At 37.2% G+C, this 14,467-nt stretch overlaps 1 protein-coding gene across 1 annotated transcript; it reads right to left on the bottom strand.

Annotated features, from left to right (window-relative positions):
* Window positions 1-12,196: 12,196 nt before the first annotated feature.
* LOC145116349 (metacaspase-3-like) lies at window positions 12,197-14,202 on the bottom strand. The gene is made up of 6 exons (XM_079052693.1): window positions 13,608-14,202; window positions 13,193-13,523; window positions 12,952-13,075; window positions 12,653-12,820; window positions 12,461-12,555; window positions 12,197-12,379 (listed from the first exon to the last, which is right to left on the bottom strand). Exons 1-5 carry the CDS (start codon window positions 14,164-14,166, stop codon window positions 12,496-12,498), a joined length of 1,242 nt encoding a protein of 413 aa, XP_078908819.1. The 5' UTR covers window positions 14,167-14,202; the 3' UTR covers window positions 12,197-12,379; window positions 12,461-12,495.
* Window positions 14,203-14,467: the final 265 nt, after the last annotated feature.

The raw sequence follows: 14,467 nt of genomic DNA on the forward strand, positions 1-14,467 counted from the left end.
ACCAACTTTTAATACCAACTATATTATTGGATGACATTAACCTATCTCTAGTGTATTTATATTCCCTGCATAGAATTAGGTATTATTATTCTTTTGTCTTCTCGGCAATGCTACTTTTAATACTATTATATGATATTATCTATTTAATCCTAACATAAAATAGAACCCTATCTGGTTCGCACAAAGCACAGTATATACATATGTTAACATATAATCAAGCCAATAAGCATATAATTCATATACGATTCCCAACATATATTTAATACTTTAAATTAATACTTGTATTAAATCATGTTCATAAAAGGGACTATGCACTCACCTGACTTAGGTGAGTGACTGGTGATGTGGGCAGAGTTTTGCCTAACACCTTAGATATTCCCGTGACCTAAGTATAATTAATACAGAGTTTTAGTCTAATGATCCTGATGACTAATAATAGTTTAGATCCTCACTAATCCCAATGTTTACATCAATATCTATCAAGTAGGGATCAGCCAGACAGGACAGTTGGGAGGCAAGATCATTTAGGCATATAGCTTTTCCGATATCCAACAACCAAGCCAACGTGATCATTCTAGACACCTTTCACGTAAGTAGATTAATCAATATTATGACTTGGAATCACTAATAAATCTTATTCATAGGTTCACGGCCAGAAAAAACCGATTATGTTTATGCTTTATAAAAATCAGAGTGCCTCTTTTAATAAAAATGTTGCGGAATTTGTTCCCAGAAAAACATGATAAATACGTTATCAAAGCATTTCCGAAGAAATGTATTTTTATTCATTTTCAAAACCTTGGGATGTCATCGGCAATACAGAAACATAAGCATAAACAGAACTTACATTCATTTACACTAGTGATCTACATCTCTTTTAAATCTCTCAGTGTAAAGTAGCTTCATATCGACACCTGTTATACAAATAAGCTTGAGTGGGTCAGGTTGGGAAACCCGGTGAGTACATAGGGTTTTCAACCCACAATAATATAATTATTATGTTTAAACATCAAACAATCAGCCCAATTACCCATCCCCATTATCTTCCTTACTCTTAAGGGTCTACCCTAAGAGTCATCTATCTTGCATTCGTTCATTTCGAAGTCCCTTACTTCCATGGTTTATAAGACAGGCACTAATTTCATAGCTGCCAATGCACTAAATCCATAGCTGCTAAAGTTCATTCATCAGGTACTAAATCCATAGCTACCAGTGTAGGTACTAAGTCCATAGCTACCAACGTTTATCTAACAGGCACTAAGTCCATAGCTACCAGGTACTAAGTCCATAGCTACCAACACCTAACAGGTACTAATTCCATAGCCACCCGTGTTTACCTAATAGGTACTAAGTCTATAGCAACCAGTGTTTGTCCAATAGGCGCTAAGTCCATAGCTGCCGATGTTATTTATTAGGCACTAAGTCTATAGCTGCCAATGTTTACTCACATCATCTTTTATCTCTCATTATTCATCTACCCATGTCATACCCAACATATTTGTGGATATAAAATACATATACAGTTTAAATCATTTTAAAACATGTATAAAATCATTCTTCCAACATAGACAACAAGTATTCAGATAGTATGCACATATAGCACGTAATTTATATAAAATACTTCATATCTATGTGTAAGATGAAAGTAACTATGCACTCACCTGATAAGGTGGTGATTCTGAATTCGGACAGCGCTTCGTTACTTCTTAAAACAATTTCCCTCGACAAAACCTAGTATCATTACCACTAGGGTTTAGCTCAATATTCACCGAGACTAATTAATAGTCTAGCTATTATTATTATTATATAAGCGTTAAACAACACTCTATATAACTCATAATAATAGCCCAAATAATTATTTTAAGGTCCTAATAATGTTACTATAATTATTTAAAAGCTATATTAAAAATTGCATAGGCGAAGCTCACTTACAGCGGGTTTTATAGAAAACCGGGCTTCGCTTGGAGCAGCGTTTCCGAACAGAAAGACCCTTTTTCTCGGGACTCCGGGAGCCTCGGGGCTTCCTTCGGGTGCTAGGGGGTTCCCTAGGGTTTAGGGGGCTTAAGATAGGCTAGAGAGAGAAAGAAACTAGAGAGAGAAGTGAGAAAGGTGTGAAAAACTCGGAACTCTCGTCCCCCTTTTATAGCCTACGAGGCCTCGGATTACGCTGGCGTAATCCTTGGCTACGCTGGGCGTAGTGCTCGGATAAGGATGCCAGCTCGCATCCAGCTGTCTCGCACGTGTCAATCTCGGAAGTGGATAAGAGCCGAAGTACGCTGGGCGTACTTGGCCTCGGACGCGGGGCGTAGCGAGGGGTGGCGTGTCACCGTGTCACTCATCCGAAGCGAGACCGTGGGGAGCAAGGGAAGGCTGGGATCGTGCCATGTCATCGTATCTTGCATCAGATTTCGCAAATTGCACACTCGACTTTAAAAATTCGTAACTTTCACATACGAGCTCCGTTTTGGACGTTCCTTATATCCACGCGTAGGCGGGAACATACTCTACAACTTTCGTTTAGACTTTGTCAACTAATTTTGACTTTATTTTGAAAGTTATATTTTTAACAGGCCGGGACAGGATTGGTCCGTTAAAAATTCATAACTTCTTCATCCGACGTCCGTTTTCGTCTGTCTTTTTATTGTCACGCTACTATTAATGAGATCTTCGATTCTCGTTTAGGTTGTGTCGGCTAAAAACCGCTCGATCTAATATTCGAACTTCGGGCTGTACACCGCTAAGCCGAAACTTCGAAAAATCATAACTTCCTCATACGAAGTCAGATTTGGGCGTTCTTTTTATGGACGCTCTCGGTTTAACATGTCCTACGACTTTCGTTTAGATCGCTAAGGCTAAAATTCGCTCTATCGTAAATTTACTATTTATGATTCCCGGTGTCGTGCCTGTTCCGTCGCGAAGCTTCGACGGGTCATAACTTCTTCGTTATAACTCGGATTTCGGCGTCCTTTATATGTACGGAACCCTTGAGACATATTCTACAACTTGGTTAAGATTATTTATTCTAAATAATCTTTTGTCGAAAAGTCGATTTCGACCCCTATTATCTCTAAATTGACTAGCCCGGATCTACGGGCGTTACAATTATCTCCCCCTTAGGATGATTACGTCTCGGAATCATCAACGAAACAGGGCTCACATGATGGCTCCATACGTTATCTCTTCACCGTGACTTTGATGTTTCGTCGAACGGGTATCTAACTTTAAGACTTCCTGACTGCAGGCGGTGCTCGATCTTGCACCTGCTCCCTATCTCACGTTAGACTCCAAATTATGACCTTCAAGTCACAATATCGATCCTTACTGGAGACTGCTTCTTCTTCTTAACAATCTTAAGATAAGTTATTCGATTTCCTCAATAGACCGATGGGTCGTGTTCTAATGACCTCTCAACAAATGTTGCAATGCTTAGACTCAGGTCTCTTAGAGTCAAATTCCGGAATGGAATATACTTTTCTTCATGTTCTAATGTGATATAATCACATTTCAACATGTAGCATTTCTAGCTACCAACTTCTTTAACTATGAGCGCGATACTGCTTCGATTATCTTTTACTTCAATCTTCTTGGCTTAAGTCAGATGCCACATCGAACTTGGTTCTCTGAACCATGTAACATACTCATCGTAGTCGGACTCAATTTGATATGACCACTAGGGTCGGAATAACAATCATCTTCTTAGTCATTACCGAAACAATGGTAACGACATACTTGAATAAAACAGAATCAATTACTAGCTTCTTGGTAACCTTGTGACTTTCCCTGATCCAAGTGTGAGTCCTGTGCTTCCGGTAGTATAGGCCTCTACTACCATTCACACCTACTCATACTCGTCCCAAGTATTGTCTCGCAGCTCTCCAAGTTATTACCACAAAAACAATTTTAACACATACAAATGTGTCCAAACAATCACATAATTTTCCCTAGGCTCTACTAGGACTTCTTCCACGCGTATCATCAATTCTACTTCAACTCGGTTGGTGGTGGAAATGCCATAGGATGAGACAACTTCAGGAATTACGCCAATCGTTCCATCGTCCCGCCAATCGAAGGTTTTCTTCGAACGTACCGTACTCCTCTAAACGTACTGTCTAACATATTCTAAAGGCAAGATATCACTCTTACGATATCTTCTGATAGGTGTCATTCACTATCATAAGCCTTTTCATTTCCTCCATTTACTCAATCTGCTACGAGCCGTCACCATGACGTTACGTTCACAGAAGCATGCGTTCAACGCATCGAGACGAGAATATAGATAGAGAAGATTTAGACGCGTAATCCTCCTTATTACTCTGAAAAGTTACATGCCAGTTCTAATACCGTATTTAAACGTTTAGAATTCTGAACACATAAAGTTTCCAGATCCGGTCGGCAACAAACCATAGATCCGATCATATAATGCATATCATAAATCATTTAGCACATAAAGCATGTTAGGCATTTTCCCTAAATAAGCTAGTGCTTGTGTCAATTCAGGTGTATTACCTAAATTTTATTAGACACACTCCTCACGATCATCTCTTAGCATTCTAAGTTTAAGTCTAGAAATAAATCCATATTCCTAGTTCACTTAAACTAATGCTCTGATACCAACTATGACATCCCCATTTTCACGGCCAGAAAAGACCGATTATGTTTATGCTTTATAAAAATCAGAGTGCCTCTTTTAATAAAAATGTTGCGGAATTTGTTCCCAGAAAAACATGATAAATACGTTATCAAAGCATTTCCGAAGAAATGTATTTTTATTCATTTTCAAAACCTTGGGATGTCATCGGCAATACAGAAACATAAGCATAAACAGAACTTACATTCATTTACACTAGTGATCTACATCTCTTTTAAATCTCTCAGTGTAAAGTAGCTTCATATCGACACCTGTTATACAAATAAGCTTGAGTGGGTCAGGTTGGGAAACCCGGTGAGTACATAGGGTTTTCAACCCACAATAATATAATTATTATGTTTAAACATCAAACAATCAGCCCAATTACCCATCCCCATTATCTTCCTTACTCTTAAGGGTCTACCCTAAGAGTCATCTATCTTGCATTCGTTCATTTTGAAGTCCCTTACTTCCAGGGTTTATAAGACAGGCACTAATTTCATAGCTGCCAATGCACTAAATCCATAGCTGCTAAAGATTATTCATCAGGTACTAAATCCATAGCTACCAGTGTAGGTACTAAGTCCATAGCTACCAACGTTTATCTAACATGAACTAAGTCCATAGCAACCAGGTACTAAGTCCATAGCTACCAACACCTAACAGGTACTAAGTCCATAGCCACCCGTGTTTACCTAATAGGTACTAAGTCCATAGCTACCAGTGTTTGTCCAATAGGCGCTAAGTCCATAGCTGCCGATGTTATTTATTAGGCACTAAGTCTATAGCTGCCAATGTTTACTCACATCATCTTTTATCTCTCATTATTCATCTACCCATGCCATACCCAACATATTTGTGGATATAAAATACATATACAGTTTAAATCATTTTAAAACATGTATAAAATCATTCTTCCAGCATAGACAACAAGCATTCAGATAGTATGCACACATAGCACGTAATTTATATAAAATACTTCATATCTATGTGTAAGATGAAAGTAACTATGCACTCACCTGATAAGGTGGTGATTCTGAATTCGGACAGCGCTTCGTTACTTCTTAAAACAATTTCCCTCGACAAAACCTAGTATCATTACCACTAGGGTTTAGCTCAATATTCACCGAGACTAATTAATAGTCTAGCTATTATTATTATTATACAAGCGTTAAACAACACTCTATATAACTCATAATAATAGCCCAAATAATTATTTTAAGGTCCTAATAATGTTACTATAATTATTTAAAAGCTATATTAAAAATTGCATAGGCGAAGCTCACTTACAGCGGGTTTTATAGAAAACCGGGCTTCGCTTGGAGCAGCGTTTCCGAACAGAAAGACCCTTTTTCTCGGGACTCCGGGAGCCTCGGGGCTTCCTTCGGGTGCTAGGGGGTTCCCTAGGGTTTAGGGGGCTTAAGATAGGCTAGAGAGAGAAAGAAACTAGAGAGAGAAGTGAGAAAGGTGTGAAAAACTCGGAACTCTCGTCCCCCTTTTATAGCCTACGAGGCCTCGGATTACGCTGGCGTAATCCTTGGCTACGCTGGGCGTAGTGCTCGGATAAGGATGCCAGCTCGCATCCAGCTGTCTCGCACGTGTCAATCTCGGAAGTGGATAAGAGCCGAAGTACGCTGGGCGTACTTGGCCTCGGACGCGGGGCGTAGCGAGGGGTGGCGTGTCACTCATCCGAAGCGAGACCGTGGGGAGCAAGGGAAGGCTGGGATCGTGCCACGTCATCGTATCTTGCATCAGATTTCGCAAATTGCACACTCGACTTTAAAAATTCGTAACTTTCACATACGAGCTCCGTTTTGGACGTTCTTTATATCTACGCGTAGGCGGGAACGTACTCTACAACTTTCGTTTAAACTTTGTCGACTAATTTTGACTTTATTTTGAAAGTTATATTTTTAACAGGCCGGGACAGGATTGGTCTGTTAAAAATTCATAACTTCTTCATCCGACGTCCGTTTTCGTCTGTCTTTTTATTGTCACGCTACTATTAACGAGATCTTCGATTCTCGTTTAGGTTGTGTCGGCTAAAAACCGCTCGATCTAATATTCGAACTTTGGGATGTACACCGCTAAGCCGAAACTTCGAAAAATCATAACTTCCTCATACGAAGTCAGATTTGGGCGTTCTTTTTATGGACGCTCTCGGTTTAACATATACTACGACTTTCGTTTAGATCGCTAAGGCTAAAAGTCACTCTATCGTAAATTCACTATTTATGCTTCCAGGTGTCGTGCCTGTTCCGTCGCGAAACTTCGAAGGGTCATAACTTCTTCGTTATAACTCAGATTTCGGCGTCCTTTAGATGTACGGAACCCTTGAGACATATTCGACAACTTGGTTAAGTTTATTTATTCTAAATAATCTTTTGTTGAAAAGTCGATTTCGACTCCTATTATCTCTAAATTGACTAGCCCGGATCTACGGGCGTTACAACGACTCCCCAACCATTTTATGTCACGTGTCAGGCTCTCTGTGGTCCGCGTTTTCACCTTCTAGGAGCGCGCGTCGCGCACTGTGAGCTGCACAAAACGCAGATTTTGTAAATTCTGTAACTTCTTAATACGAGCTCCTTTTCGATGCTCTTATATCCCCTGAAAGCTCTCGACGAGATCTACAACTTTTCTTTAGACTCCATCGGCTACTTCTGACTTTACTTTTAGCCCTTATTTTTTTATGATTTAATGATTTTGCAAAAAAAATCATAACTCACTTGTATGGATTCCGATTTTGTTGTTCCTTTTACCAAAATTTCTATCTTAAAGAGGACTACGATTTTCATTTTGGTGACTTTACCCAAAAGTCAACCATTCTCTTCGTATATTTTGACGATAATAATTTTTAATTGCGTGGTTGATTTTTATATCTTATGAACTTTATATCTCCTTCATATGAACTCGAATTTCTTCGAAATTTATATTTTCGGGATCGGGGCGACGTGCACTTTCTGTATATATATATATATATATATATATATATATATATATATATATATATATATATATATATATGTATATATATATATATATATATATATATATATATATATATTTGGAATTGAAAGAAGGGGCTAACCTGACTTTCACTTTCATAAAAAGAGAAAACTGGACTTGCACTTTAAGAAATGGAATTGCGATGAGCCAGAAGTTAGAATCTCGCCTAACCACCTGTCTCCGTCTCCCGTAGTTCCCCCCAGAAACATCCGTTTGCCTACTTCTACTCTGGCCGGGGGTAACAGTCTTTTTGAGAACCAAGTGGCCCTTGAGGAAGACCTTCAGAAAACCCCTCTAACTCGGGGAAAGGAATTCAAGCCCATAAAATGAGTCAAGTCTATGATAGGTACCAATAGTCTTTATGGCGCTCTTACCCCTTATGCAAAGCACCAATGACTTCGGTCTTCTGAAAGGGGCTTAGGGCATATCATCAAAGAAAGAATCCCGAGGAAGGGGGTGAAGCTGAGGTTAGAAACGGTTTCTCCCGCTGTTGCTAGTTCTTCCGTTGTTGGTAGTTCCTCAGGTCGGGTTGTTTATTTTTCAGAGCTTTTTCAATTCTTTCAGAACCTTTCGTATGCGCCTATTGGAAGATTTGGGCTACCTCCTCTCTTTCCGATCTCATTCAGATAATAAGCCAGTCCGGTTTATTAGATAGTGAGTGGGTAAGAGAGGTGCTTGGTCTGTCTCCGAATGTGGGCCTAGAAGCATTAGCCGAGTCTCTGAATATTCCCGAGGGTTCTCAGGATAAAGACAGCCTTAAGGTGCTAACGGAGCTTCCACGGTCTCAGTCCATGAAGGTGCTTGTTCTCCCAAAGATTATTATGAGAAAGATCTATCTCTTATGCAAGGTTTATTGATGAAGGTTACCTATTATTTATTGTAAATCTATATTTTTTATATAAAGTAAAAAAGGGCGCTCTCGTGCAATGCAATCTAAACAAGACAAACTTACAGAATCAAAGAACCTAACAAATGTAGGCGGAATACACTCATGATCTGCTTCATATATATATATATATATATATATATATATATATATATATATATATATATATATATATATATTGCAGTGCGCACGACTATAGATTATCATATTCAAGGATTTAATTTTAATAATTATTACTTATTATGTATATCCTGAATTTGCGGGTGTTACACAAACGATATATTATATGAGAAGAGCGTGATTGAATGGTTGAGATGGAGGATATAAATATGAAATAAACATGAGTTAACGGGGAGAAAAAAAATCCACGTATAATTTTTAGAATGACATGTCGTAAAAGATGAGTAGATGATATGTTTTATTTAATAACTAGGTAAATGTTTTACGCATAATAAAATTATACAGTTAAAATTTTGATAAATTCATGTTATTGAAAATATTAAAGTTATTTACATTAACTATGCCAAAGAACCGTAATGCATGTCGCAAAGATTTCAAATGAAGAAAATTAGGGGTGAGCAAACCCAAACTAAAAAACCGAGAAACCGATTAAAACCGACGAAACCGGAACCGAAAAACCGAAACTGAAGCAAAACCGACGGTTAGGGTTTGATATTTTTAAAAACCGAAAAATCGGGTTCAGTTTCGGTTTTTACCCAGAAACCGACCCATCCAACCCGAGAAACCGACCTATACTTAAAACCGACAAATCGCCCCAAAAAACCGACCCATCCAACCCGAGAAACCACCCATACTTGATTGTGTTTTGGTTGTAATAGACTATTTCGGGCTATGGTTGTAACTTGTAATAGACTATTTGTTGTAAGACTCATATGTTTTGAAGTATTTAACTTCAATTTGGTGTTTTTTTAAAGTATTTAGCTTGTTGTTTCGTTTATAGAAAATAGATTAAAACCCAAAACCCATGGGTTTAAACCCAAAACCCGTGAGTATATGGGTTGAACCCAAGAAACCGAAAAACCAACCAAACCGACCTCAGAACCCGAGAAACCGAACCGACGAGAAACCGATCCTATTGGGTTCTGAAAACTAGAAACCGACCATTTATGGGTTGGGTTGGGTTTGGGTCCAAAACCGACCCAAACCGACCCATGCACAGCCCTAAAGAAAATATCATAAAGGAAGTGTATATTACTTTAAATAATTATCTCAAATTGTAATATTTTCTACAATAGGGCTAATGTCATAAAAACCCTCAAGTTTTAAGGGTTTTGTCGGTTTTGCCCAAAGTTGAATTTTATGTCCGTTTTTACCCTAACATTTTCCAAAAAATGTTCGGTTTTACCCTTTTACCGGTGATAACAGGTTTTCCAGGTTACCACTAAAATAACTTTGCAAAAAAAACCCTTAAGTTTACGGTTTTTTACGTTTTTACCTTTAAGTTTATAATTTTTTTTACAATTTTACCCTATGTCTTTTTTTTCATATTATAATTTAATTAAATATTGTATTTACATTTTTTTAATGTTATTTCTTTATGTGTGTGTGTGTGTATATATATATATATATATATATATATATATATATATATATATATGTGTGTGTGTGTGTGTGTTTTAGAATTATAAATACGTATTTTTATGTATTTAAAAATATACATATCAATAAAAAAAACTTGTTCAATCATAAACATGTTTATATAAGTATATACATATATTTTTAGAAGTGTAAATATGTATTTTGATATATGTTTTTTTTTAATTATAAACATTTTTTCGTATATAAATACGATTTTTCTGCATGAATACGTATATTATGAAAAAAAATACTTAGGGTAAAAGTGTAAAAAAAATTATAAAGTTAAGGGTAAAAACGTAAAAAAACTGTAAACTTAAGGGTTTTTTTTGCGAAGTTATTTTAATGGTAACCTGGAAAACCTGTTATCACCGGTAAAAGGGTAAAACCGAACATTTTTTGGAAAATGTTAGGGTAAAAACGGACATAAAATTCAACTTTAGGCAAAACCGACAAAACCCTAAAAACTTGAGGGTTTTTATGACATTAACCCTCTACAATATATTGAAATATTTAAGTAAGGTAAACTTTATAAAAATGAGAGATTTTTATGAATCGTAATAAAAATATTTTTATTTTCAAAGTGAAAGTTTTAGTTGACTAAGTTGTTCTTTATACTTTTATGGGTTTTGAAAGAAGAAATTTCTATATAAAAATGTTGTTACTTTTTTCAGTGGGTCCGTCCCTTTTTTTCATCCTCTTTCTCTCATGTTCTATCTTTTGAGGGTGCTTGGGGGTACTAGGCTCACCATGCCCCTAATGTTTAATGGTGTAAGGTGGTGAGGTGGAGGTACGATGGTGTGGGGTGTGGACAAACCATGCCCTATAGTTTTGTAATAGAACTCTTGACGAAAATTTTGTGAAAACCTTTCAACTTCTACTAAACTTTTGGTTTTGAATATTAGATTCACGAGCAAATACTCACATTTAATCTTATTATTATAATATCCACTTAGTTGCTTTAACTTATTTTTTGGTGCTGCAACTCAATTTAGGATCATCATACGGTGTAAGTGTTTGAGAATATGTATGTCCTTTAAATGTTTATGGTCTAATCTACTTCTTGTGGTGCCACATTTAGGGAATTTTTCTCTGAAAATCTCTATGAGGGTTGGGCTTGCCCTGTAAAGGAGCTCGAACTCATGATGCTCGTTGAAATATTGCAAATACGCTTCGAACCCAGGATGTTCGTTGAAATATTGCGAATAGGCTTCAACTTAATTAGTTTGTTTGTTGTTTAAAAAAAAATGTTTAATGGTGTAAGCTCGTGAGATGGATGTCTAACTGTGTGGGGATGTGGACAAACCATGCCCTATAGTTTTATAACAGACCTCTCTTAAAGAAAATTTTGTGAAATCCTTTCAACTTCTACTAAACTTTTGGTTTTCAATATGGGATTCACGAGAAAATACCCACATCTAATCTTATTATTATAATATCCACATATGCTTTTTTTGGTGCGATTTAATTCAAGATCATCATATGGTGTAAGTGTTTGAGAATATATTATGTAGGTGATTAATCTCATCTTGAAAAGAGTTTGAAAATACTATTTAGAGAGTGTTTGGCAATGGAGCTTATTATCTTATTAACAGTTATAAGTTAAAAAAAATATTTAGATAAAAACAGCTTAAAGTGGTGACAAAGTGCTAATAAACTATTTTTTCATTTAGTTATCTCCCTCTAACTTATTAGTTTATAAGCTAATAAACTAATAAGCAATAAACTTTTTTTTTTGCCAAACACCCCTTAATTAGTACAAATCTTGTAAACTACCTTTAAAGTCTTAAGTGATTTTAATGAATCATGTCAACAATCTTGGACTGATTTGGTAGATTCTTCTTAAGTATCTTTAACTAATATAATAAATAAATTTTAAGTTCTAAATGTGCCAATCATTGTAACATTCATCTACATTTAATATTATAAGCATAACTTCTAAAGCTAATATTACTTTGTCCAAATCCATTTCCTCTATGTAATATCCGTGTTTGTTCACATGACTGAACTAATTTCAGAAATGTAAGTTAATATAAAAGACTTGGACTCTGTTTCATCATGCAACTGTATTTCCAACATTCAAGTAAATTCAAACACTTCAATTAATATGCATATTGAGTACATTACTAAGCCTCCACAGGATGGATACACCATAGTAATATTTCTTCTTATCAACCTTAGAGTTTGTGTTCCCAGTACACTGCATAGCTTGAGATGGCTACTGAGACACAGCTACAAGCCGCAAGTTAATGGAGACTTTACTGTTCACCCAAAAATTCAAGCTCATTATATGCAACTATATGAAGTAACAATGTACCATGGAATAGACCATTTCTTCTCACCTAGACCGAATAGTATCATAGACCGATTATATTCTCTACAACATAAAATGCTCTGAGTAAATCTCGAATCTTGTGGTACATGATAGTTGAGGCTCCTGCAATGATCAATATAGCAATGTATGTAAACAACAATCTTTACGTACACATCATATATATACGCTACAGTGATCAGTATGTTTGTGAGCATCATACCTGTGATGTAGAAGATGCAAATGGAGCATTTAGGCCTTGTTTTTGTTGAGCATCACGAACTACTTTGCGCATATTGTCAAGTAAATCTCCATATGTTAATGTACGTGCACTTTGCACAGCTTGGATGAAGCTATAAGTCAATGCACCAATGGCATTACCTGTGAAAGCCTGCATGTAAAGCACAGGACCTTGAGTAAATGTTAGCTAGAAGGAAGCTACATAACTATTGTACATGGAAATTACGTTGTTATAAGACAGAACAAGTTCTTAAATGGCAAAAATTAGATAAATATACTGACCGATGTATCTGCTGAATTTTGATGGTCATCACAGGCACTAATACATATTGCTTTTCCACCACGAGTACCCCCATATGAAGAAGCATGTGAGGGATGATGTTTGTCCCACTTATAGAATCCTCCACTTCATGAAAAGGTAAATGTGAGGATTCCTGTTTTTTAAAATACTGCGACTATTTATATTGTATTAAGCTAGGTGTGACTGTTGTTAGTATATATAATTAATACCATGAATACTAACCGGTCAATCTCACAAAGAAAAGGAAGGTCAAGAAGAGTTCCACTAAAGCAAGTGTCCATGATACTGTGAAGTATTACTCCATGAGGTAGCGGTGCTACAATGGCGGCATTGATCTCATCATCTAGTATCTTCCCAGATTGCTTATAGTCAACAGGACATAAAGCTTCATCGTACCCATCTTTTTCATCTCCATTGTTATCAGGCACATGAGAGCCATGTCCTGCATAATAGAACACCAATGAATCCCCGGAACAGCAATCTTTCGTGAGCCACTCCATTGCCATCAATATGTTGTGTCTTGTTGGGGTCCTGGTGGGGTCTGGTTCCTCTTCTGCAGAAAAGTCAAACTAGTCAGGTTTGACCATCGAGAGAGAGAGAGAGAGAGAGAGAGAGAGAGAGAGAGAGAGAGAATAACCTGTGAGGATGCGGATGGAACCATTTGGGAAACCCAATTTCACCAATAATTGATGCATGCTCTTGACGTTATTTTTACTGGCAGCCAGTGACTTCGGGTGACCTTTGTAGGTCAAGCCACACAGCACCGCCTTCTTCTTCTCATGAACCTCCGGTGATTGTTGGAAGTAGTTGTTATGCATCAAAGGAGACCACGTCTGCGGTTGGGGCTGGCCATAACCGTAACCATACACAGCCGGAGACTGTGGTGGAGGGTTATCATAACCTCCACTGTAGATTAATGGCGGTGGCTGTGGGCTGTAGGTACCAGAACCATACACCGGTGGAGCGTAATAACCTCCATATGCTGGTGTTTGTGGAAGCTGTCCATGGACGCTATTGTAGTAGTTGCTGTTTGGACGTGTGTTGGCATAGCCATCGATAAACTGGAGTATCCCGGGGACAATACGGTGACTAGTTCTTTTGTTGGGCTTGGTGATTGTATTGCAGATGGGACAACGTCTCCCAGGTGCTACTGTCACGTAATTGTAGCACCCTTTGCAGATTTGTTGAGTTTCCATATTTGTTTGTTACAGAATTTGCATATTTTGCAAGGTCGAATGAAGTGCCCATTTTATAGGCTGAAACATTTAGTGACAACCACATAATATGCCTGGCCTTATGCTTTATACCAAAAACTTATTTTAGATCATACAAAATGAGAATATATTCCATCATGGGTGAGCAAAATGGGAAGGTAGAACTGGGTTCACATTTCAAAGTCCCTTTGGGTGTGAGATCAGATTCTTTCTTTGAGTGGTTCTACATCTCCTATTTCTGCATTTTGAGTTTTGCCCAATGACAATTACATTTCTAGTGCTG

The sequence above is a fragment of the Lactuca virosa genome, chromosome 5 (assembly GCF_052849685.1).
Source record: "Lactuca virosa cultivar CGN04683 chromosome 5, Lactuca_virosa_CGN04683_v6, whole genome shotgun sequence".
NCBI lineage: Eukaryota > Viridiplantae > Streptophyta > Magnoliopsida > Asterales > Asteraceae > Lactuca > Lactuca virosa.